At 50.8% G+C, this 21,779-nt stretch overlaps 1 protein-coding gene across 1 annotated transcript in view; it reads left to right on the top strand.

Moving 5' to 3' along the window:
* LOC142074678 (mitogen-activated protein kinase 4-like) overlaps nucleotides 1-21,779 on the top strand; it is a 46,340-nt gene that overhangs the window by 18,045 nt on the left and 6,516 nt on the right. Inside the window, exons 2-4 of the mRNA XM_075135457.1 lie at nucleotides 3,529-4,954; nucleotides 14,798-14,942; nucleotides 20,473-20,634. Coding sequence (XP_074991558.1) covers nucleotides 4,409-4,954; nucleotides 14,798-14,942; nucleotides 20,473-20,634 — 853 coding nt within the window. The 5' untranslated portion in view covers nucleotides 3,529-4,408. The remainder of the gene's footprint in view (nucleotides 1-3,528; nucleotides 4,955-14,797; nucleotides 14,943-20,472; nucleotides 20,635-21,779) is intronic.

The raw sequence follows: 21,779 nt of genomic DNA, 5'->3' as shown, positions 1-21,779 counted from the left end.
CTGGGGACTGAGATGTAGCCAGGAGCACCGCGAAGGCCATCGCTTTGCTCGTGAGATGAAATAGGGCTCTTCAGTCTTCCCTTTCAGTCTTATGCATCGCATTTTCCCTTTCAGTGCTTCTAGAACTGTACTAATTACTAATAATTAAGCCGACGAGGCAAAACTTGGTTTCCTTCCATTGCATCTAGAGTAAGCCAAGAAGCTCAGCGTGGGAGCTAGCACTGTGTCCCATCCAGCCCTACCTGGTCTCAGCAAACCCTGTGGCGTTTGGCTCAGAGTGCCAAAAAGCTGAGAAATGTGGTGGGTTCTGGGTGGTGGGGCTAAGAGGTGAGCTACAGAGGTGGATCTCAAACCCAGCGTGGCACCTTGTTGAAGCATATTGACCCAAACGCTATTTCACAGACTTCCCTTTGCCAGTAGGAAATTTTTGCTATTTTTCTTGGGTTTTCTTGGGTCTCAGACATCCAGGAGACCCGTGCAGAGACCGAGGTCTTCAGCACAGGCTTGGGAAACTCAGGTTAGTCACCGCAAGTGGAAGAGCTCCAGTTTTGCTGCAGCCAGATGTACCTCTTGCAGCCCCCTGGTTGCTCATCAGGTCCCAGCCTGTCCTTAAACCTTCCCCTGGTCCCCAGACCCCCCACTGCTTTCTTGGGGTTTAAGCAACGTGTGCTCCCTTTCCACAGCCACGCAGCTGGGTTGCAACGCAGGGGTAACCTTCCCGCACAGGGTGCTCTTTCCTGCTGTCCTTGCAGAGCCTCGGGATTTATTTACCTTCCTTTTCCCCTTCATTCCTTGTTTCTCATCTGTTTTTTTCCCTCCTGTGACTAGGGACCAAGGCACCTCTCTGGCTTGCCCTGCTTTCTAATAGGAAGAGCGGCTTTCTCTGTTCAATCCTTGTGTGCAAAAGCCAGCATTAGATAATTGCTGAATTGAAGAGAGGCTGTAATTATTTTTGCTTCCAACTACAGGAGCAAGCAATGTTTGCCGAATTGCATGGTAACTGCTGGCAGATGCTCTTCGGAGGGTATCCCTGCCCTGCCTACATCCCTCTCCACCATCATATGGTCCATATGTCTTTATTTTAACTGTTAACTGGATCCCTCTTCAAATAGTTTCTCTGTGCTGGCCTGAAGCATTACGATTCTCTTCCACCTTTAATGCTTGATGGTTGCAAACTGAAACAAAGCTCAGCATTTGATGTTTTCCCTATCGTTACTCTGGGTAACTTCTGCCGGAGAGCAGGAGGGTACCGCTGGCGATGCCCGATGCGTGGGGAGTGCAGAGTGAAGGACCAGGCTGTGAACCCACTGCCGGGTTAATGGAGCAGCTCTGGAGATTAAGGGCTATAACAGAGGCATTAGTCTGGCATGGAGAACACAACGGGAACGGATCCATGGTAATTTTATTTTTTTCCTTCCCTTTGTGGCACTGGGACCAGTGTCTGATCTGGGATATCCCCATGCAAGGTCACAGCCCGTGTCATGCATCTGGCTGGTCCCTGCAGGTCTCCCTGGCTTCAGAAGGACCTGGTGGTCCCCTCGGCGGGTGGCATGGGGCGTTGGTCTGCACGTGGGCCTCATGGCAAAGAGGGGGTGCAGCAAAATGAGGTATCAGGGGGGTGTTTGGGAGCGGGGCAGGGGCTGGGCAGAGAGGGTGTCCTTACTCCTCTGAAATTCATACATGTCAGCAGGTCGACCTGCATGGTAGGTTGAAAGCTTTGATGAGCTGATCATCTGGAAAAAAAACCCCCAGTCATTTCTGAACACTCTCTGCCTTTTTTTCAGTTCTGTTTCTAAAGAATTAATTGCGGGTGAAAAATCGCAGTGTTTTATCTAGAAAACTTGAAGTGCTTTGAGAGCTTTGAACCATCTTTTCCTAATTGGAGCATCTGCAAGAGGTGGTCCCTTGCCCATGGCCACCCCTGCGTGGTGACCTACCACTGGAAGATGACATTTTGTCAGGAAAACCCTCAAGATACTGGGATCCTCCATGCTTCTGGCTAAATCTGCGTCCTTGTCCCCAGCAGACGTTGGTATTTGCCCGTTATGCCATTGGCAGCAGTTGGGTGAGGGGTCTGCCGTGGTGCCAGCAGGTTCCTCTGCTGCTTTTCTTTTCTTTAAAAGCCAGTGAATCTTGCTAAGAGATTCCTCCATCACTCAGGGGAGCATGTGTTAGCACAGAGAGGCTTTGAAATATGGAGTTATGCTCCTGAGATGCTGTAACTCGCTGCTGTTGCTCACCTTGCTTGTGTTGGGTCCACGTTCATTTGTTCTAGCTTCTTAATGCCAAGGTTGTCATAAAGTCTTTCCATATTAATAGGGGGTGAAAAAACCACAACTTAAGTTTCATCATTCTTATTTTTATATATATATATATTTATCTATTCAGCTGTGCTTTCAAAGAGGACCATAGGACCCTATATCTATCTTGTAGCATGTCTTTGCGTGGAGGAGTTCTTGGGTCTGTGAAACCATGATCTCCTGGAAGAGAAGAGCAAAGCTGGGCGGCTGCAAGCTGGCTTATGCCTCTGAAGGGAGTAGCTGCCAAACTTGGACAGACGGGGGAAGTGTTTTCGCAGCATCTGGGCGTGGAGCACATCCTTACGAAGGACACGATGAGAGATGAAGTCAGCTCCTATTTTCCCACCGGGTCTTCCCACCCCTGCGTTCATCACCGGCAAAGCTGCCGGAGAAGCAGCGGGACGGCTGTCTCTGCCGAGCGGCTCTCGGCGGAGCCGGGCGTCTGAGCTGCAGTTGCAGGCGCTGCTGATGGATGGCAAATCCCCGCAGCTAACGACACGGCTCGTCCATCTCAATGAGGATGTTCTCCTCCTTCCCCCGGCACACTGGAGGAGAAACGAGCTGCGTCTTGTGCACCCCAGGCTGAGCAATGCTGGAGCATCTCTGTTTACAAATGCACTAAAATGGTGTGGTTTGCTGCATGAGGGAGGGGGTTGGCGGCTCCCCGCGACCCCAGGGACGGAGCCAGCGGCATCCCAGGCTGCTGCCGAGGTTTGCTGTGGGACCCTGAATTCAGGGGCAGACCCACCCTCGCAGCCGGTTTTTAAGGCTCTTTGCAAAACTGGCCAAGGTGGCATCACCTCGTTTGCCCAAGCAATTTTGGTCATTATAAGCTGAAAAACTCTGTGGCCCTATCTGCTCTCAGCTGCTCAGCAGGGAGGGTTCATACCCTTGCGGGCTGCTACCTTACTTTCCTTGTGATGCCATTTAAATGGGCAGTCGGAGACATCGTGCCCTGTTCAACCTTTGCCTTCTGCAAATTGCTCTGTAACGTTTTCAGACAGATTAAAATTAAAAAATAACAAAGGGGAAAGGAAGAGTTTTCTGTGTATTACAAATTGAAAAGGAAAAATTAACCATCTGAAAAATGCTGGTAATGATGCGTGCCTTTGGAGGGGATAACTAAAAGGTCACACTTTTGCTCATGGTTGACATTCAGCAAGCCATTACATAGGCAGGGCATAGGCAGCGCTGGTGTCAAATGAATCCATCTCCTCTTTTCTTCCAGGAGCGGGACTGAGACCTGCTGCGGGATAACCAGCCAGCGCAGCGCAGGGAACTCCTCCGGCAAGCTGTAAAGGTCAGATGGCACTTGGCTTCGCCAGCGAAAGACATACAAGGGGAAGGTGTTGGAACTGCAAACGTGGAAACTTGCTGCACTGAATGTAGCCGATAAAGCGAGTTTTGGTCCGCAAAATATTTGCTGCTGTCAAGATTTCTATCTGCTGATGGGGAAAATGGGGTCTGCCCGTACTGAAAAGGGAGCGACGAGAAGGGCGAAAGTTTGCTGACGGTTGGGGAGCCCGGCCAGCGCCTGGATGCGCTTCACTGGTGGGGAAAACGCTGTCAAAACTTGTGGGCAGGGAGGTTTTGGGGCAGCGGAGGGGCCATGGGGTTGCTCCGGGCTCTGCCCCACGGCGGGGCCGGCCGGCTGCCCTGGCACTGAGACGCCGGGGACGTGGGGCCGGGCGTCCGGCTGCACCGCCAGCTCCACGCTTCGGCATCAACTCGGGGACATCGGAAAAGGAGAACAAGAAGGTGGCTGAAAAATGTAGCAGCACTGATCTTTTAGTCTCAAGAAAAATAACCTTTCTGTTTTGCTAGAGATCTCTGGGCTGCGTTTATCCACACTGCTTGGAAAGTCTCTTCTACCCCTTGATTTCTCACCCAGTTTAAAACATTTTATTTGTGTGTGCGTGCTCGCATCTATTTTCACTGCATCTGCCTGTCATCTTGACGTGATGGGCTCAGGGCGAGACCCCCCCAAGCAGCTGTAAGTAATAATGAGGCGCTTGGTTTCAAATCACATTTGCAATCTAGAAGCCCTTCGACTCTTCCAGCTTTTCAAGTGACAAAGAGGAAAAAGCCGAAAGAGGACGGAGCCCGCGATGGCAGAGAAGTGCGACTGTATCGCCAGCATGTACGGGTACGACCTGGGCTGTCGCTTCATTAATTTTCGCCCCTTGGGCTTTGGGGCCAACGGGCTGGTGCTGTCAGCCCTCGACAGCAAGAGCTGCCGCAAAGTGGCGGTGAAGAAGATCACCATCGGCGATGCGCGGAGCATGAAGCACGCTTTCCGGGAGATCAAAATCATCCGCCGCCTGGACCACGATAACATCGTGAAGGTGTACGAGGTGTTGGGGCCAAAGGGGACCAACCTGCGCGGGGATTTTTTCAAGTTTAACATGGTGTACATCGTCCAGGAGTACATGGAGACGGACCTGGCGCGGCTGCTGGAGCAGGGGAAGCTCGCCGAGGAGCACGCCAAGCTCTTCATGTACCAGCTGCTGCGGGGGCTGAAGTACATCCACTCGGCCAACGTCCTCCACCGCGACCTCAAGCCGGCCAATATTTTCATCAGCACGGAGGACCTGGTGCTGAAGATCGGCGACTTTGGGCTGGCCAGAATCGTGGATCAGCATTACTCACACAAGGTAGGCAACGCCAAATTGCCGAGGTCGGTGCTCTCTCGGCTGGCACGGGGAGGCGTTGAAAACACGTGTAGGGTGAAGTGGTTGGACCATGGTGGATCTTCTCAGGAGAGACTGGTGCTTGAGCCTGTTTGGGCAGCTGTAAGCCCTGCTGGGGTGGTCGCTGGTGGTGGTTGCCCTCCCTGCCCCAAGCCAGGACGTGTTTCCCGGGCATAGCCTGTGGGTTGAGCTCTGCCAAGCGCGCCCCAGGGCTCTCCAGCGCTGCAAAGCAGCAAGCAGGGCACAGGAAGGGTTCAAGTGCCATTCAGGTGTCTTTCATTGCTTTATATCATATATATCAAATATATACTTACGTATTTTATTCCATCCCAGCAATGGACTGTGGGGAGGCATGTGTTTCCTCGCTTTACTTAAATGACTAAGCTCTGTGTTTCTTGCTTTGCTGCTTTTGTAAAACACGAGCTGCCGTTCATCCCCACCGTGGAAGCACGTGGAAAGGGAACCCGGCTCGTCCACAGCCACTCTGCTAGTCTTTGTCCTCACTTCTGTGCCAACCTGCTTCTTAAAAACCCAGCTGTCAGAATTACACTTATTTAATTGTAGGGAAAGAGGAACGGGTCTTTGAGATACAGTCGTATTCTTTCGTCCGAGGTCAAGATCCAAATAGCATATAAAATTTTTTGCTCTTTGGTACGTACATACTGTATTATAATGCAATAATAATTGTGAGTGGCCGGGTGCAGCCCGAGGCAGCCTGGTGTACCCCACCGCTGCCCTGCTTGGGGCAGGGAATGCCCGGAGCCCTCCGGGCCCCCCAGCCTGGGCATCCCCTGCGATCTCATCCGTTGGTCCATGCACATCTTCTTGCGGCAGTCTGGCTGGCATGGAGAAGAAAAGAAAGGAGGAATGAAGCAAAGTGCAGGAAAACAAATACCTGCCCTTGAGTAGGGGAGACCCGTCCCTTCCTTGGGGAGGGTCTTTGGGACTGACTCAGTTTTCCTCTCCAGCTGCTGTCGCCAGCTTTTCTCTGTCTGTCCAAGGAGGGCTGAAACTCCCCCAAAGTGGCACTTTCTAACAAGCAATTGGTGAGCCACGGGCTGTGGGCTCCTTCACGAAGGGTCGTATTCCCAGGCAGCTGCCAATCCCTGCAAAGTAATTTAAGGTACTGAAACAAGTGCTATATTCAAGCAAAAATGCAGCTATTAAAGGAACTGCATTTTTCCTCCAACAAATTTCATTCAGCATGGCAGTCTCTAGCAGCGAAACCCTCCCAGGGGAGTAGCCCTGGATGCTCTCTCTTGGGACAGGGAGCTGCAGAGGGACCTGGCATCCCACGACCACTGTGGCCGGGCTGTCCCCGGGCTTTCCTGTGCCCTCGCGAAAGGGAGGTTGGAGCTGGGAGCAGCTCAAGGTGGGAGCAGTGGCTGCGCTGACAGCGGGCAGTGTGGGAGGGAGGGAGGCAAGGAAAACGGGTGAGAAGTCTCCATAACACGCAGTCCTGATGCTAATGGATTTTGAAGGGAGTTGCAGATGTTTAATGCAGGTTGCCGGCCAGGCTGGAGTTTTTGAGCAGTGAAGGAGCGCGGTGGAGGTTTCATCAACTCGCGGATCCATGTGGTCCTGGGAGAAAGCAAAGTATCGCGTGGTCTGTGCCAGTAGACGTGATGCAGTCTGCAGCTGGATTCTGGTTAAAGTTACTATTTGGTTTTGTAAGATAAGATAAAATCTATTTTCTTGAGCTGGATGTTTGTGTGGATGAGGTCAGTGTCCCCCACGGACCCGCCGTTGCGCCTGGGTGAGGTTTAAATGCGCTTTGCATTTACCAATGGGTTTCTGCCCAGCGTGGCTCTGATTTGGGCACCGTGGCTTTGTGCGGGGAGGCAGGGAAGGGGAGAGGGGAAAGGATGGCGAAAAGATGATCTCGTGATCCTGAAGCTGAGCCCTGATCTATTCTGGTTTCGAGTCTGGGGTTTGGGGAGAAAGAAAGCCTGGGGAAAAGGAAGAAGATTGCAAGGGACATCGGGGAGTGAGCACGGAGTCCTTGTCACTGCTGCCTCCTCCTCCCGTGCTCCCTTCCTCACCAGTTATTTATTACACAGCTCAGGAAGAGGCTCCTGGCTTTTAAGTGAGTAGGTTTTTGGTTTTTTAAAGAAGCCAGGTGCATTCGGATGCTTTTCCCAAGGGAGGGTAACTCCCAGAGAAAAACCCTGCAAACAAGGCAGCGCCACGTGAACGCAGAAAGTCACTGATTTAAGGAGCATCATCTTGTCAGAGACTGCAGGATCAGGGTAAGAGTCGTCTGTCCGTGTCTGCTGCAAAATTATTGTTATTTCTAAGCAATTCTCCATCATCTTAATAACAGCCAGTGCAGTGGGAAAGAGCTGTCAGAAGGGTGGCCAGGGCTGCGGCTTCATGGTAGGTCGTAACTTTGCAAGATGCCGTTGCATGAGCATCCTCCGATTCCTCCCAGGGATGGGAGGCTGGAGCATCAGTGCAAAAAAACGGCAGATCCCCACTGTGCAGAGACCTGGATACCGCTCCAGAGCAGAGCCGAAAATAGCAGCGCTGTGGTCAGTTACAAATAATTACAAATAATGTCAGTTATTTGTAAATCCTGGCGATGGGGAGGACTGTGTTTGCCGAAGCCGGGTGACGGGCACTGCAAAGGCAGAGGTACGACAGGAGGGCTTGGATGGGGCTTGGGTCAGTCCCACCTTTGATTTCCGGCTCTTCTCAGGTGACTCAGAAAAATTCCTTTCCGTTTTTCTCTTTCAACCTCCACTTTCCTCAAGGGCTTATGCAGATTTGTAAGCTCCTTGGTCTGTGCTTTCACAGAAAGCATCAGCAAGAGGGAGAGGACCGGAGCATCACCGTGTCTGAAGCTGCTGAGCCTCCACCCCGCTGCCGACCAGCACTGAAGGGATCCTTATGCCCTGAATTTTGGTGCTGGCAGCAGGTGCTAATGCAGAGCTACCCAAAAGCAGATGAAATCCTGCTCCCTGGGTAATTAATTGCTGAAAAGACCCAGTAGATCCAAACCTCTGAAGGCAGAGCAGAGCTACAGCTCTAGAGTAATGCTTTGCTTGCAAGCCTTTGCAGTGAGGAAGGGTTGTCTTAAGTGCTTGGATGTTTTTCCTTTATGACATTTTGTATCTCGAAGATGCTTAGACTCATGGCTGGGGTCTGCTAACAGGAAAAATTGTGGGTTGTGTGTTGTCATCCATCTAAAAGGTCACAGCTCTTCTGACCCGATGTTTCTCAAATCCCAAACATCTTGCTGAGTGGTAATGGCAAATAATAACTGCGGTGGATTGTGAGCAGAGTTTTAAACACAGTTTAGAAATACATATACCACCTAAATAATAGTTCTTACTTGGCAATGTGTTGTCTTGTTTACATGACTTGCAGCAGGCAACCATTTAATTAGAATAATTTGATGGGAAAGGGAGAGCTCTCCTACTCTGGGAGATGCCCTGGACCACAGCGGGGTGCTGGCCTTCACCAGCTTCAAAGCAGAGCAGCTTTGCCTGCGTTTCTCCCACCATTTGGCTGGTGTTTGCTGCTCAAATCCCCTTCTCCATGTGATAAGAGCAGCGTGGGGACATCTGTTCGTTTGAAACTTCCCAGTAGCAAATGAGATGAATTTCAAGCTGCCAAGGTCACATCCAGATCTGGGTCTGCACCTTCACAGGCTGCTTAGATCTGACGGCTTAAATTTTAGCCCTGTCTCAGATAAACGCGATTCTAAGCTCTCTGGGTGCTCACATACTTGCAAACATCTCTTTAGGGCACAGAATATCAGGTCTAGCAGGAGAAGACCCTTGGGAGATGATCCTGTGTGTCCTCCTCTCTCTGTCACCCTGTCCCTTCCCCGATGTTCTCACCATCCAGCCGCGCAGGCTCCTTTCTCTTCCTCCTAACTACTCTCTTTATCCCTGGGGGTCACTAATCCTGCTGTTTATTCCTCCAGAACATCTCCACATTAATCCCTTTTTCCCCGGTCGCCGCGTTTGTGGTTTGAACGCTTTGCTGTGCGACTCGGCGCCGGAACGGTGAGCAGAGGAGTGTTGGAGATAAAGGGCAGCTCCGGCCTTCATGAGGTCCTTATCCTTGTGCAAAACAGTCAAAGCCGAGCATTTCCCTTTTCATAAACCACCTCCTTATTGAATGCAAGCATCTCACCTTCACCATCGGAGTGCTCTGCAGTGCCCCCCCCATCTGCAGCCTTGTGGTCCTGCCTGCCCCACACCTCGCTGCCTTCCCCCCATGGTCCAGCCCCTGCCTGCATTTCTTCAGAGGCTGCCTGGGTGTGTGTAGCTGCCCATCTATCCATCCATCCCCACTCTTATGCCCTAATAAATATCTTTGGCTCCAAAAGAGAGTCCAGATGTGATCTGCCCCAAGTTTGGGGGGGAAGGGGGTGTAAAAGGGAGATGCTGTCCTCCCTTGAGCACCCTTAGTTCGTGGTGGGCAGGAGGGATGGGAGAGCAGGGAGATAGCAAAGTCAAGCATTAAAAATTGGGATAAATACCAATGAATGTCTAGTCTAAAAATAATAAATGTTTTGGAGGGCAGACTCAGCCCTGGCCGTGCATCCCATGTGGTGTGTCACCCGGCGCTGGTCAGAGAGGAGCCATTGGGTTGGGTGGTCCTGTCTGGAGAAGACAACAGAAATGTCTTCTCTATGGGCATACAGAGACTTGCTGAATCTCTTTACTTGGGTGACGAGACAGCAAAGTGGGATGCTCCTTAGCCTGCCCATGTTGTACAAGATAAACTACTTCATCTGGGAGCTCTGCCTGGTGCCCCAAAGTGCTTGGGGGCATCTGCATGGGGGTGCCAGGGGACTCTCTCTCCTTTGCCTATTGGTAACATTAATTACAGAATTAATTGGCAAAAATTCCATGCTAAGGAGGGTGCAGCAGCCCTTTTAGGGGGAGATCTTGTGGTAAATAGTTTCCAGAATGTCTTCATACCTTTGAATTCCTCCCCTCATTTTGTACTTGCTGATCAGTGCAAACATAATAGCTTCCAGTTCATCCAGTAAAAGAATAAAATTCCCAGGTGGGTCATCATGAGGAGGTCTTCAAAGGAGATGAGGACGTGGGACGTTGCTCCGTACTCGCCCTGGAGGGGACCACCCTCTGCGTTCAACCCTCGAGCGTTCAACTCATGGCCCCGTGCAGCCAGCGCCGAGCCTTCCTGCTGCGATCCCGACTTGGTTATTCTCCTTCTCTGTTCTCTGATGAAGCACGTAGTGGTCTGCGGTCCTGAAATAAATGTGCTCTGTCATTCCAAAACAATGAGAACACACGTCACGTTGCTGGCGCCATGCATAACGGCAGTTTTATTATTTTATTATGGAGCAACGTTCCTGCAAACCCGGTGTCTTTCCCAGCCTCTCCTAGAACTACCTGCCTTTTAAAAAATCAGCTTAAAAAACATGCTGTGAAGAGGCACCAGCTTGCTGCTGCACCAGGATTATTCTGAAAGCTTGGGGTTGTTGCTATTTTGAGTCCCCGCTTTGGCACTGCAGCCGCCTGCACCAAGAGCCGACCCGGCTCCTGCGGGTGCAGCAGCCGGAATCCCCTTCGTGGCTGTGGATGGAGGCACGGATACACAGGCTGTGGCTGGATCCTGCTGGAGTTCCAGTTCACGGGCACCTGGTCTGCACCTCTGTGACTTTTTGAGTGCAGAAAGATGGATTTTGATGTGAAAGAGGTTCAGGAGAGGCTTTGGGCTGTGGCATTAGGGGCTGCTTGATTTGCAGTAGGTGGGATCCTGAATTTCTTTGTCTGCCTTGAGGATACCTGCCCTTGGTCCCTCCAGCTCCAAGGAGGAGCTCCGGGCTTGGGCGATGGTTGTTTCGGAGCACCGGCGGGTCTTGCTGTGCTCCCTACGTGCTGCCATGCCGTGCCAGCTTCCCTCGGCGCAGTCGGGATGCAGGCGGTCCAGCGTGCCGTGACCAGTGTGACACCGGGATGCAGCAGCACTCGCACCCGCCCAAAGTTGTTTCTCCTGGTGTTACAAGCAACGCACAAAATGTAAAGATTAGAAAAAGTATTCATTTTTCTTTGCTTTTCAGTTTCCTTGCTGTGCTGTTTGATACGACTTGATGCTTATCCTACCTGTAGTGAATTCATCACCTTTATAGATTACCTGAGCTGTTCTTGCACATGCCGCAGGAGCAGAGGAGAAGTAGGAGAATGATACTTGAAAACTGCAAAAAAAATAGCATGGGAGGGTTTGAGAGCAAGCCTTGGATTTGAAACTATTTCTGTTTTTAAATTAACTCCGTTATATTGGTTTTTAAAGAGATTCCAGTGGTTCAGAAAGGGCTGTGCTGAATTCACGGTATATTGTCATGAAGATGTATGTTCTATCTTAATTAGAACTAATTAATATGCTTCTGCTCATGGTCTTTCTGTCTGGTTGACTCTACCTAAATGGTGAAATTCTTGTGCTAAAGCCCATGCCTTGCATAGGTGATGGCTGGAAGTGCTCGGGCTCTTCATCCTGGCACAGCTGCTGCCGCGTTAAGTCTTAGCACCACGGGTAGGAGCTGAGGCCGTACCTAACCCAGGTTTGGGTGGATCCTTACCCAAGCATCCTGCGGCTGTGCCGGCGACTGCGTGATCCCGGCTCCCAAAGCTGTGGTGATATCTATCCGTAGGACTTGATAGTCCACAGGACTGTTGTTACTTCCTCCAGGTGGTACGACAGGAACTTATCTTACCTATTTTATAAAAATAAAGATCTAGCCCATGTTTTTAGCCACCGTGGAAGCAGAGCAGACGTAGGTGCTGTATACGCTGCTCAAGACTGGGGTGCCGTGCTGCCCAGCCAGGCAGCACCCCCAGCCGCTCCTGTCGGAGGACCTCGGGCCAGGTTGGAAAAGTCTTGATTTTCAAGCCTCCCGTCAACCCTTCCCAGTATTTTCCCCCTGAGAAAGAGAAGGGATAACCCAGAGCCCAGCAGCGGAATGCCGTGGGAAGCAAGGAGGGGTCCAACTGTATGGTCCACAAGTCGGTGGGATGGAGAGAAGCTGTAGGTTCCTTCTCTCCACGGGTCCTTCCTGGGCTTGGTGGTGGATGACCCGATGGTCTGGGTTATTCAGCAGATGGAAGCAGGGAGACGACAGTCAAATACCCGGTGATGGGTAACAGAAGAGGGAAGCACAATGAGAAGCGCTGCTAATTAATTATCACCAGTAACCTCACATGGCAGGGGAGGGGTTGAAGATATGTCCAAAGTATTTGGTGAGTTTTTGCAGGGAATTTTCTCCGATACGTGAGAGGTGCCTGCAGAAGAAAAGGTTTGGCTTGTTGCAACATATAGATATTTGCAGTATATTGCTCATACGTTTTGCATGGTGCACACACTCCCGAGAACTCAAATCCATCTTGCTGTCAGAGAGGAGAAACATATGAATCAAGCATTAAATCTGTAAGGAGAGTGGCATTCCTTTGCTGCGAAAGGGAGGAAATTGCTCTGGCCAGGAATTGCCCTGGAATACTATCCCCAAAGTTTATTTTCTTAGGATTTTTCCAATAAATACCAACGTCTCCATTGTTGGGAATAATTGCAGTAGCTGAAAAGTGGTGGTCTGATCGGATACGCCTGGGGCTTTTGTGCCGGTTCTGATTCAGCAGCAGTAGCAAAAATATAACAGCATTAAATGAAACTTTTCAGCTAATCAGTCTCCATTACGACTTATCTTAAGAAGACCAAAATTAAAATGTTTTTTTTTAAAGCAAACTCTTTATGATTAAAAGCTTGACGACTTGCACATTTGGAAATTGGAACAAAAACCAGCACTGGGGGAAGAGAAGCATTATAAACCTTGTAGTGTTTGTGATGGTGCGCTGCTCTCGCGTTTAGGCTGAGAGATGTATCCTATAACATCCTAGGAGACATTATATAGCATAACGGCATCTGCAGGTATATTGCAACTGAAAACAGTTTATGAAACTCTATCAGTTAGGATGGAGTTTTTAACAGAGTTTTTACATGAACTGTGTTCGTGTTGTTATTGCATTTTGATACTCTCCAAATGCTTCATGGCATTTAAATGCAATTCAACTTTATAATTTCATTTTATGTTGTCTTTTCTACTGTGCTCCAATCTACCTCGTTCTGTTAATGCATTATATTTAATATAGAAGATGCCACTTACGAATGTTCCAACATTATCCTGATGAAATCGCCATTCATGTCCAACCCTGGCGTGGTACCCGCGCATCCGGAGCTTGGCCGGCGGGCAAAGCCGGGGGTGCTGGGACATCCCTTACCGCGCCAGAGTTATTTGCAGGATTGAACGCATCCCCTTGATTTCAGCGGGAGCTGCTGAGCGCTTGGCACTTGTGTTAAATCTCCCGGGTGAGTTCAGGATCGGGAGGGCTGCGGTCCAAAGAGACGACGGTGCTCAGTCTTTGTCCCATGCTGGGGGCATCTCTTTTAAAACCAGGTCAAGCATCCCAACCGACCATCCTCACTGTAAGCAAAGTAGGACGGAGGACAAGGACCTGCCCCATGCCATCCAGCTGCCGGTGGCGATGCTGGGGCCCCAACGGCGGCTGGGTGGCAAGGGAGAGAGGCGATTTATTAGGCAGGACTCGGATTCAGTGCAGAAAAAGCAGGGTTTCCTAGCTCTTCATCAGCTAGCTAATCCCCAAAAGGGCTTTCCCACTTATCCCACGGCGTCTTATTGTCAAGAGTCTTGGCTAGGAGCCCTGCGGGGCTGTGTTACCCACTCAGCGATGCTTTAAGACATCTGCTGGTCCAGGAGACTTTCCTTCCAGGCGGTAGTGATTTTCCTCCATAAATCTGTTTTTCTGCCCATCCCCTTGTTCTCCTCTTTATTACAAGGTCCCACGTCTCACCCCTGTGAGATGCTGCACGGGCTCGTCCGCAGTTCAGCGCGTGCCCCACACCGAAGCGGGGTTCACTGCAGCAGCATCCCGAGGATGCAGGCGGGGTGAACTCGCCTGGCTTCCGAGAGAGGCCGGATCCTGCTGAGCGCATCCTCTGGTCGCTGCCCGCTTGGGAGCCCTGTGTGCTCCGGTTTTGTGTATTCCCCGGTGCTCGCTGTGGGTTTGTGCCCAGCCAGGGCTGACCCACGGGCAGCTGCTCTTGCGTGGACTCCCCGGAGAGCTCCTGCCCTTCAAAAATTCAACTTCAGCATCAGCGCTGGGAGTTGGATCTGTGGGAATTCAGCATCATGTAGCTTGCTGTTACCAGCGGTTTAGGTAGCTATGGAGGGACTATAGATATAGGCTTAACTAGAGATGGAATCGGCAAAAGGTTGCAAACTGGTAACTTTTGGAAATCCAAGCACTGTGCTTGCGGGTCTGAGCTGGGAAAGGCTTCCTTCACGCACCAGTGGGTTATAGCTGGGACCCAGCAAAGTACTTAAATAATGTGCTTAGCTTCCAAAATGTCTCAGATGGTCAAATTGGGATTTATATAATACATCTAAGTCTTCTAATAGTGACCTGAAATAACTTTTGCAGGTATGATCTGCAAATCTGTGCTATTAAAGCCATCTGTCCTTTGCAGAAGATGCTTCAATACCAGGGTGACAAACAGCAAATAAGTTTTTGGGAAGCAGCAAGTGCTTTGCCTCCTGGAGCACCGAAGCATCTCTGTTTCCAGTGATGTATGTCTCACCTCTTTGCTTCCTGCAAGATATACACTGCAGCCTGCCATAGATGCAGCACGAGCGTGGTGGGCAGGTTTCTCTGCAGGATCCGATGGTGGGACCACAGCGGGCAGTGAGGGCTGACCGGGGAGAAGCAGAGGAGCTCTCTTGCAAGGTTGCTGACGTCTCTGTCTCTGCTTTTTCAGGGTTACCTTTCCGAAGGCTTAGTAACGAAATGGTATCGCTCCCCCCGCCTCCTCCTCTCACCGAACAACTACACCAAAGCCATCGATATGTGGGCAGCCGGCTGCATCCTGGCTGAGATGCTGACGGGAAGGATGCTCTTCGCTGGTAGGTTTCTGGCTCCTGTTCATTAATTTTTTTTTTCTCCTTCCCTCCTTCCTTGCTACCCAATTCAAAGGCTTTTTAGCATGGCAGAGGGAATTCCCCTCTCCTTGCCAGCCAAGGCAACACTTGTAGCATCGCTACAGCGATCCTACGGTTGGTTATTAGACATGAAAGCTGTCTCGAGAACAAAATTCACTTGCAGAACCTCTGCTATTATAGGGTCCCTTGGTTGGTGCAAACTTCCCTGATACAGGCAGGCCCTTGGGGACAGAGAAGAGTTACCATCTTGATTTTCACTCAGCTGCCTTGTGCTTGCTTGGGAAGGACACGTGGTGGTATGGGTGTGATGGCACCCAGTGGGAAGCCACCGGCCGGTGGGGTGCCCGAGGCTGGCCGGGGTCGACGATGCCTCTGTGCCGAGCCTTGCTGGGCAGGGACAGTCTGCTGCCGAAAGCAAAACCCCAAACAAAGAACAATTCCGATGAAACAACAAAACCTTTCTCTGTTTCTGGGTTTCCAACAGAAAATAAGAGCTTTTTGTTGGGAGGGAGGATACTAAAAAAATATCGCAGGGTGGGGTATAAGGACAGGAGGTAATGTGGCCCTGTCCCAAGAGGTTTGTACTCTATGCCATGGATTTGAGTTGTGATTGGTGTCTTCAAGATATTTCTTTTCTTTGAGGGAAGACATTTGAATGCCCCTACCCTTTTCCTGCCATTTTTAGGATTTTCCTATAAGCGGATATTGGAGTTGTAAAGGTGCGGTGCAAGGAAAAGAAGAAAAAAAAGCACCGGCAAGGAGTGCATAACTATCAGTGCAGCATTTAAAGCTCAACTCTGATGTTTTTGAGAAGCAAATCTTTATTTAATACAATTCCAAGAATGCTGCTGTTGGGACCAAAGCTGTGCTTCCCAAGCTGGGACGTGGAACCGTTCATTCAGGAATGAAGCAGCCGCTCTCTGCCTGTTGAACAAGCTGCCTCCCTGCCCCGGGTCTGCAGCAATGCTCCTCCTCGGTTGTCTCTCCATTGCCCATTAGTGTTTTGAATGACAAAATTTAACGCATTTCGTGAGCAGCTGTTCGCAGAGTTGTGTAAATAAATAATTAGACCCATTAATAATGGAGAAGGACATCTTCTTCACTAATATTTCAGTGCACAGCAGACCTCCACAGCTGGTGCTTGATTGCACAGGGCATTTTCTGGTCTTGCTGGAAGATGCTGCTCGTGAGTGAGATCCCGAGGCAGCTTTGCCAGCTGCCTCCCCTTGCCGAGCCGTGGTTTGCACCGTGGAAGAGTCTCCGAGCTTTTTGGGTGGAAGCTTTTTGGGCTAAGGCTCTGCCAGTCCAGAGCACCAAACCCAAACTAGCCCCAGGTAAACCAGAGCAGCAGAAGCAAACCCCAGCGCAGATGGCAGGGTCCTGGTCCTGCAGGAGTTGCACCAGACCAGAGGAACACGCTGCCTTGTATTAAACTGGGTGTAGCTGGAGCCCCAGGGAAATCCTTTTGGATTCTAAGTCCATCTCTCTTTTCCTCTACTTGCTCCTCATGTCAAACAGCAAAACAAGACTGGCTTGCCCAGGTCCTTCTCTGGCCGTCCCCATCAGACTACCCAAGCACTCAAAACTGTGCTTGACCCCTCTCCCAGCCCCAGCTTGGTTTTTGTGCCGTTTGTGGACCCCAGAGGTAGAAGCTACATTGGCTGACACCAGCCATCTACTGCCTAAGTGTCCGAGCTGGTCCGTAAAGTTCCCTTCATGGTCAAGGCAGAGGCAAAGGCAGCTCCAGGATGTAATTCATTTGGCTTCTGTTAGCTGTCTGCCTGCAGCTGAGATTGTGCCTTAGAAATATTTATTTTTCCGCTACTGCTCATAAAGAGCATCTGGAGAACAAGCAGAAGTGTCCGTGCTGGTGTTGCACGTGGCTACAGGTGAGATCAATTCTGTCCCGGCTGCCCAGGCGAGATGCCCCAGAGCAGCCATACGGGAACCTACTTTGCAGGTTGGTTCCTGAGAGTCCACAGCAGGTCAGAGATCAGGAGATGGGATTTGGCAGATCACAGCCTGGGCTTAGCCGGAGAAGTGCTGCAAGCATCCCTGCTTCACTGCTTTCCAGCCCTGTGCAATCGCTTAATAAGCCCCCCATATGATGGCAGGAGAATTAGTTAATGGGTGGGGATCAAAACTGAAGCTCAAAATACATATTCCTTTCGGGTTGCTTTAAAAATAATCTGTAGAGTTGTTACGGGAAGGTCCTGGCCCCATGCCCCATTTTCCCGGCCTCCTCCTATACCATTAAGTAAAGAAGAGCCAGGGTGGGAGCCTGGCAGTGGGACTGGGTGCCCGAGATGTCCCATGCCACGTACCATCTTTCATCTGCTGGTGTCCAAAGAGGAAGAGGATAAAACCCAACCACTCAGAATAGCTAAAACTGGCAAACGCTTGCATGACAGCGTGGGTTCATCTTTGCTTTTGCTTTTCTCCTCTTTGCTTGGAAGGAGGAGTTTGCCCCTGGACGGCTGCAGCCCCCGTCGCTGCAGGACGAGACTTTCGGAGAGTCCTGGGTCACCAGCAAATACCCCGTGGGAAATAACAGCGATGTAGTTCCCAGAAGGTTGCAAACCTCCAGTAATTGCCTTACAGTGGATAAATTGTTTTTTGAGTGTGCGTCAGCGGCACAATTTAAATGGAGTGCTTAGCATAAGTCAATATAATTAACTCAGTAGTCTATCTGGGGTGCTTAAGCAACACAGTTAAATTAAGGTGATCGGTTATTAGGAATAGATGTCACTCGCTACTTTCATTCTCCTACACAAGTTAATGAACACCCAGCAGAGAGGGACCCCAGCCCCCTTGCTCTCCCTGCAGCCCCTTCTCTGGGTGGTGCGGTGGCAGGAGCCGCTTTGGGTTTGGCAGAGCCCCAGGAGGGCACAAGAAATTTGGCTAACCCAAAGCTCACAGGAGCGTAGCACATCTCCAACAGCTAAAATCTGGTTTGCAGACCCTTGGAGAGCTCCCCACGACAAGCAGCATGGAAAACAAGGAAGAGCATCCATAACTGAGCGGCTACAGCTCCCTCCAGTCACTTCTCCACCCTCTGCTGCCGAAGCGTATCTGAAAGCCAGTGGAAGCAAGAGAAAATAGGAGAAAGAAAAAAGCTGTCTGTCCTCGCAAGTCTCCGTGGGGATCGCCAGTGGGGCCATGCGTGGTGGCTTTTCCCATGGGATCAGTGCTTGTTCCTAGAGGAGTCGCTAGCAGGGCTTGGGTGCTCACCCAGGACTTGGCTGCAAGCCTGGGGAAGGGTTGCCTTTTCCACGACACGATGCAGAGCTCCTTGTTCTCTCCTCGGGTCATGACAGCACATTGCGTTTATTCTATCTGTAGTTCGTTTTTCTTTTCAGGGATTAATGCCTCCAGAAGGTCCGTAGGAATTACATAAATAGAGGATAATGGTGGAGAATTGGGTTCCTGAGAGCCATAATTCAATGCTTCCAGCCTTGCATTAGCAGCTTGTTTGCGTGACTAAAGATGGTGCCTTTCGGCTGCCAGGTACCTTCAGTGAGCAGTGACGGGAGCTCCACTGAGAGGAGAACAGTCACAAAGCCTCTGTGACTTTTAATACCCTGTAATTTTGATCACAATTTGGGAATTAGCCTGACTAACAAGGTGTTTGCTTCCTGATGGTCATCTTTAGTTTCTTCTGGAGCCATGCTGCGAACCTTTAGATGACCTAAAATTAGTTTTTCTATAGGAAAGTGAATTCATTTGCCTAGAATTGATATTAGGAGCGTGTCCCTCTGTCTTTTTTGCTTTTCTTATTGCTCTGTCTTCTTCTGAGGCTTTGTTCTGAGCGGACGTGTGGTGTGATGGTGACCAGCTGTGCTAATGTCAGTGTTGGTTTGGGGTTGTCTAAGTTCATTGCCATGTCCTGGCTTGGAGCTCTGCCATTCGGGGTAAAAGTGGCTACGACTGCATTGAACCAAACCTTCTTGGAGTGATGAAGCCGTGGATGGATGGATGGAGACCCTTTCCCAACCTCAATGTTTGGACCTGCCCTTGCCCAGGAGGGATGTGTTTGGGGTCAGCTCCATGGATGTGAGTCTGGAAACCTCCTACAGACCCACAGGGAGCTCTGGGCCGGGGAGGGCAGCCCCTGCGAGATGCCAAGGACCTCCAAAGGGACAGCAATGGTCTCCACCATCCCCTACGGGTTGGCCTCTCCACCCTCCCTGCAGACTGATCAGAAGTGCTGTGCCATAAATGAGGTTCACTCCTCTTGTTGCACATCAGCCAGGTGCTGCTTGCCAGTGAAGCAGCCTGAAATCCATCAGTGGGACAGCAAGGAGCTTGGTAGCCCAAAAATCCCCGTTGGTTTGTCCGCCCCAGCCAGCTCACTGTCTTAATGGATAGCCCTGCCTCTCATGACAGAATATTTATAACCAGCGTTTCTGGCAGACAGAAAATCAATAGTGCGACTCAGTATTTCTGCCAGGCTGCTTCTCCGTACACGTAAGAAGCTGGAAATCAGCCACGGAGCTCTTGGTCACATCCAGTAGCGCGCTAAAGAATGGGATTAACGTTCATTAATGAGGCGCTTGGCTCCGCTCCGCTGGCGCTGCCGCTTCTCTCTTCTCACTGACTGATAGCCAGTCCTGAGTGGGGCTTAGAGATGTGTGGATAAATATGTCCTGAAGGAAAAGGATTTAAAAACATATGATTGCTCGTAGCAGTTGTAGGGATCGTCACCATCAGAGCCTTGACTTGGTGCCTAGCATCCAGGTGGGACCCAGTCAGAAAACCCCTTTCCCATCGGGAGAGCGCAGCGGTCGGGCACCTGCATTCATTTAAAGATGAAGCTTTGGGACCCCTGGAGCTGGGTTCATGATCTTCTTGTTATCATTGGGGTTGTGGCAGCAATTTTTGTTGCCACTGCACAGAGGGGCTTTGCTTCTCCGTGTAGCACAGCACGTGGCAGGGACACACAGTGACGGCGTCGGGCACTGCCCTGCCTGGCTGCAGCTGTGTCAGCCGGGATGCTTCATTTGGGGTTACGAACGAGCCCAGCCATAGTATTGCTTAAAGAGGATCGTCAGTTTTGAGGCCGTTAGAGCCAATATCTGTCTCCTTCCATCATGCAGGGTGGACCTCAACGATGGATAATAACTGCCATGCCCCATGATTTCAGTCGGGTACGGTTTCTGCTTCATAGCCATTTTAAATAGATGGCTAGGCTAGTTGAACAGCTGCGCAGACAGCCTCAGGGTGATTACACCAGGAGGGCAAATTGTCTAGGTTAACTTTTTCACCCTTAAAAAGAGGTGACCCGGCTGGGAATCCCACCACATTTTCCTTGGGGCAAAGAGTGGTGGCTAGCGCGGGGATGCGTCAGCGTGGAGGGGCTGGCGGGAGATGCGGCACTGCCGTGATGTGGCTCGTTTCAGAGGGGTGGCCCATGCAGGAGGGTGGCTGATAATACCACCCTGCCCCTGATTTAACTTCTGGGTCTCAACTCACTGCCTGTTTTCTACCCATTTAGGAGGTCACGAGCTGGAACAAATGCAGCTTATTCTGGAGACAATCCCCGTTATCCACGAGGAAGATAAGGAGGAGCTGCTCAAAGTGATGCCCACGTTCATCAACAGCACCTGGGAAGTGAGGAAGCCGCTGCGCAAGCTGCTCCCTGAAGTGGACAGCGAAGGTACCGTAGCGCCCGCTGGTTTTGGCAATGTTCTTCTCCTGGGACTTGCCCCGGCTGCCGTGTTTTCAGACCTATTTCCCCAGGGGGTCACAGGAATTGTCCTTTAAGGCCAAGGGCATGAATGCTGGTGAATGAGAGTTCAGATATCTGAGGGTCTGCAATGCTTGCTCCCACCTGGAGCTCACGCGTCCCCACCGCTGTCGCCCCAGGTCCTGCTCACCGTCCCTGCGGGGAATGCACGGGCTGCAGGACAGCACTCGTGATGCAGAAGCTTTCTCGCAGGTAGCTCATACAGAAATAAGGGTGAAATAGTCTTCCAAGACTATTCCAAGACACTTTCAAGGTGCATCCCTGCCTTCCTGTGCCTCTTCTTGAGCTGCAAGTGAGGGTTCAGCCCAGAGATTATTTTCAAGCCCTGTTCATTTTCTTGCTGTGCTTTTTGCATGAACGCAATTGCAGAGTACAAGAAAATAAATGCTTTTACTTTACAAATATCTGATCTCTGTGAGATGGTTGCTACAGGCAGAAACATTGTCCAAGTGCTTCGAGGCTTGGACATCGCTCGCGTTGGGCTGTCGCAGCCTGCAATGCTCGAATACCACTTCAGCCACTTCCCTCCTTTGGCTAAAGCTTTAAAAAAATCAGCAGTGTGTTGTTGTGAGGGGGCTGCAAACCACAGGCTTTTGGACCTGAACTTTTGCCTGGAGCAGCTTTGTAGGCAGTGAGAGCTTGCAGGGCGGCAGCCAGAGTTGAGCAGTGTGGACCAGAGCACGTCAGCTCTTCTGAGCTTCTTCCAAGGCTTAAACCAGGCTGGTGGACCTGGCCGCCTGCTTCTGGGAAGACGTCAAGACCAAGCCTGGCTTATGTTTGCTGGCGTAACTCTTCATTATAAGACGTCTGCTGTATGGGCTTGGCGATGCAATACCCATCGGCCCGGGTTACCCAGGGACCGTGTCAGCCTCCAGCAAGCAGGAGCGGATTTATTCCCTGTCGTTACTGCAGGAAGAAAGGTCACCTGCGCCCCTTACATAATTCATTGACGTTTTCCTGCCTCTCTGACCCGTAATATATCGTAATATATAACTCGTAATATATCGTTCCACCATGCTTCTTGCCCACAGTCAGTGACCTTATGAAGCTATTGA

Source organism: Calonectris borealis, chromosome W (genome assembly GCF_964195595.1).
Source record: "Calonectris borealis chromosome W, bCalBor7.hap1.2, whole genome shotgun sequence".
Lineage (NCBI taxonomy): Eukaryota > Metazoa > Chordata > Aves > Procellariiformes > Procellariidae > Calonectris > Calonectris borealis.
The sequence above is the reverse complement of the archived record's forward strand: the minus strand, read 5'-3'. Positions and strand labels throughout refer to the sequence as shown.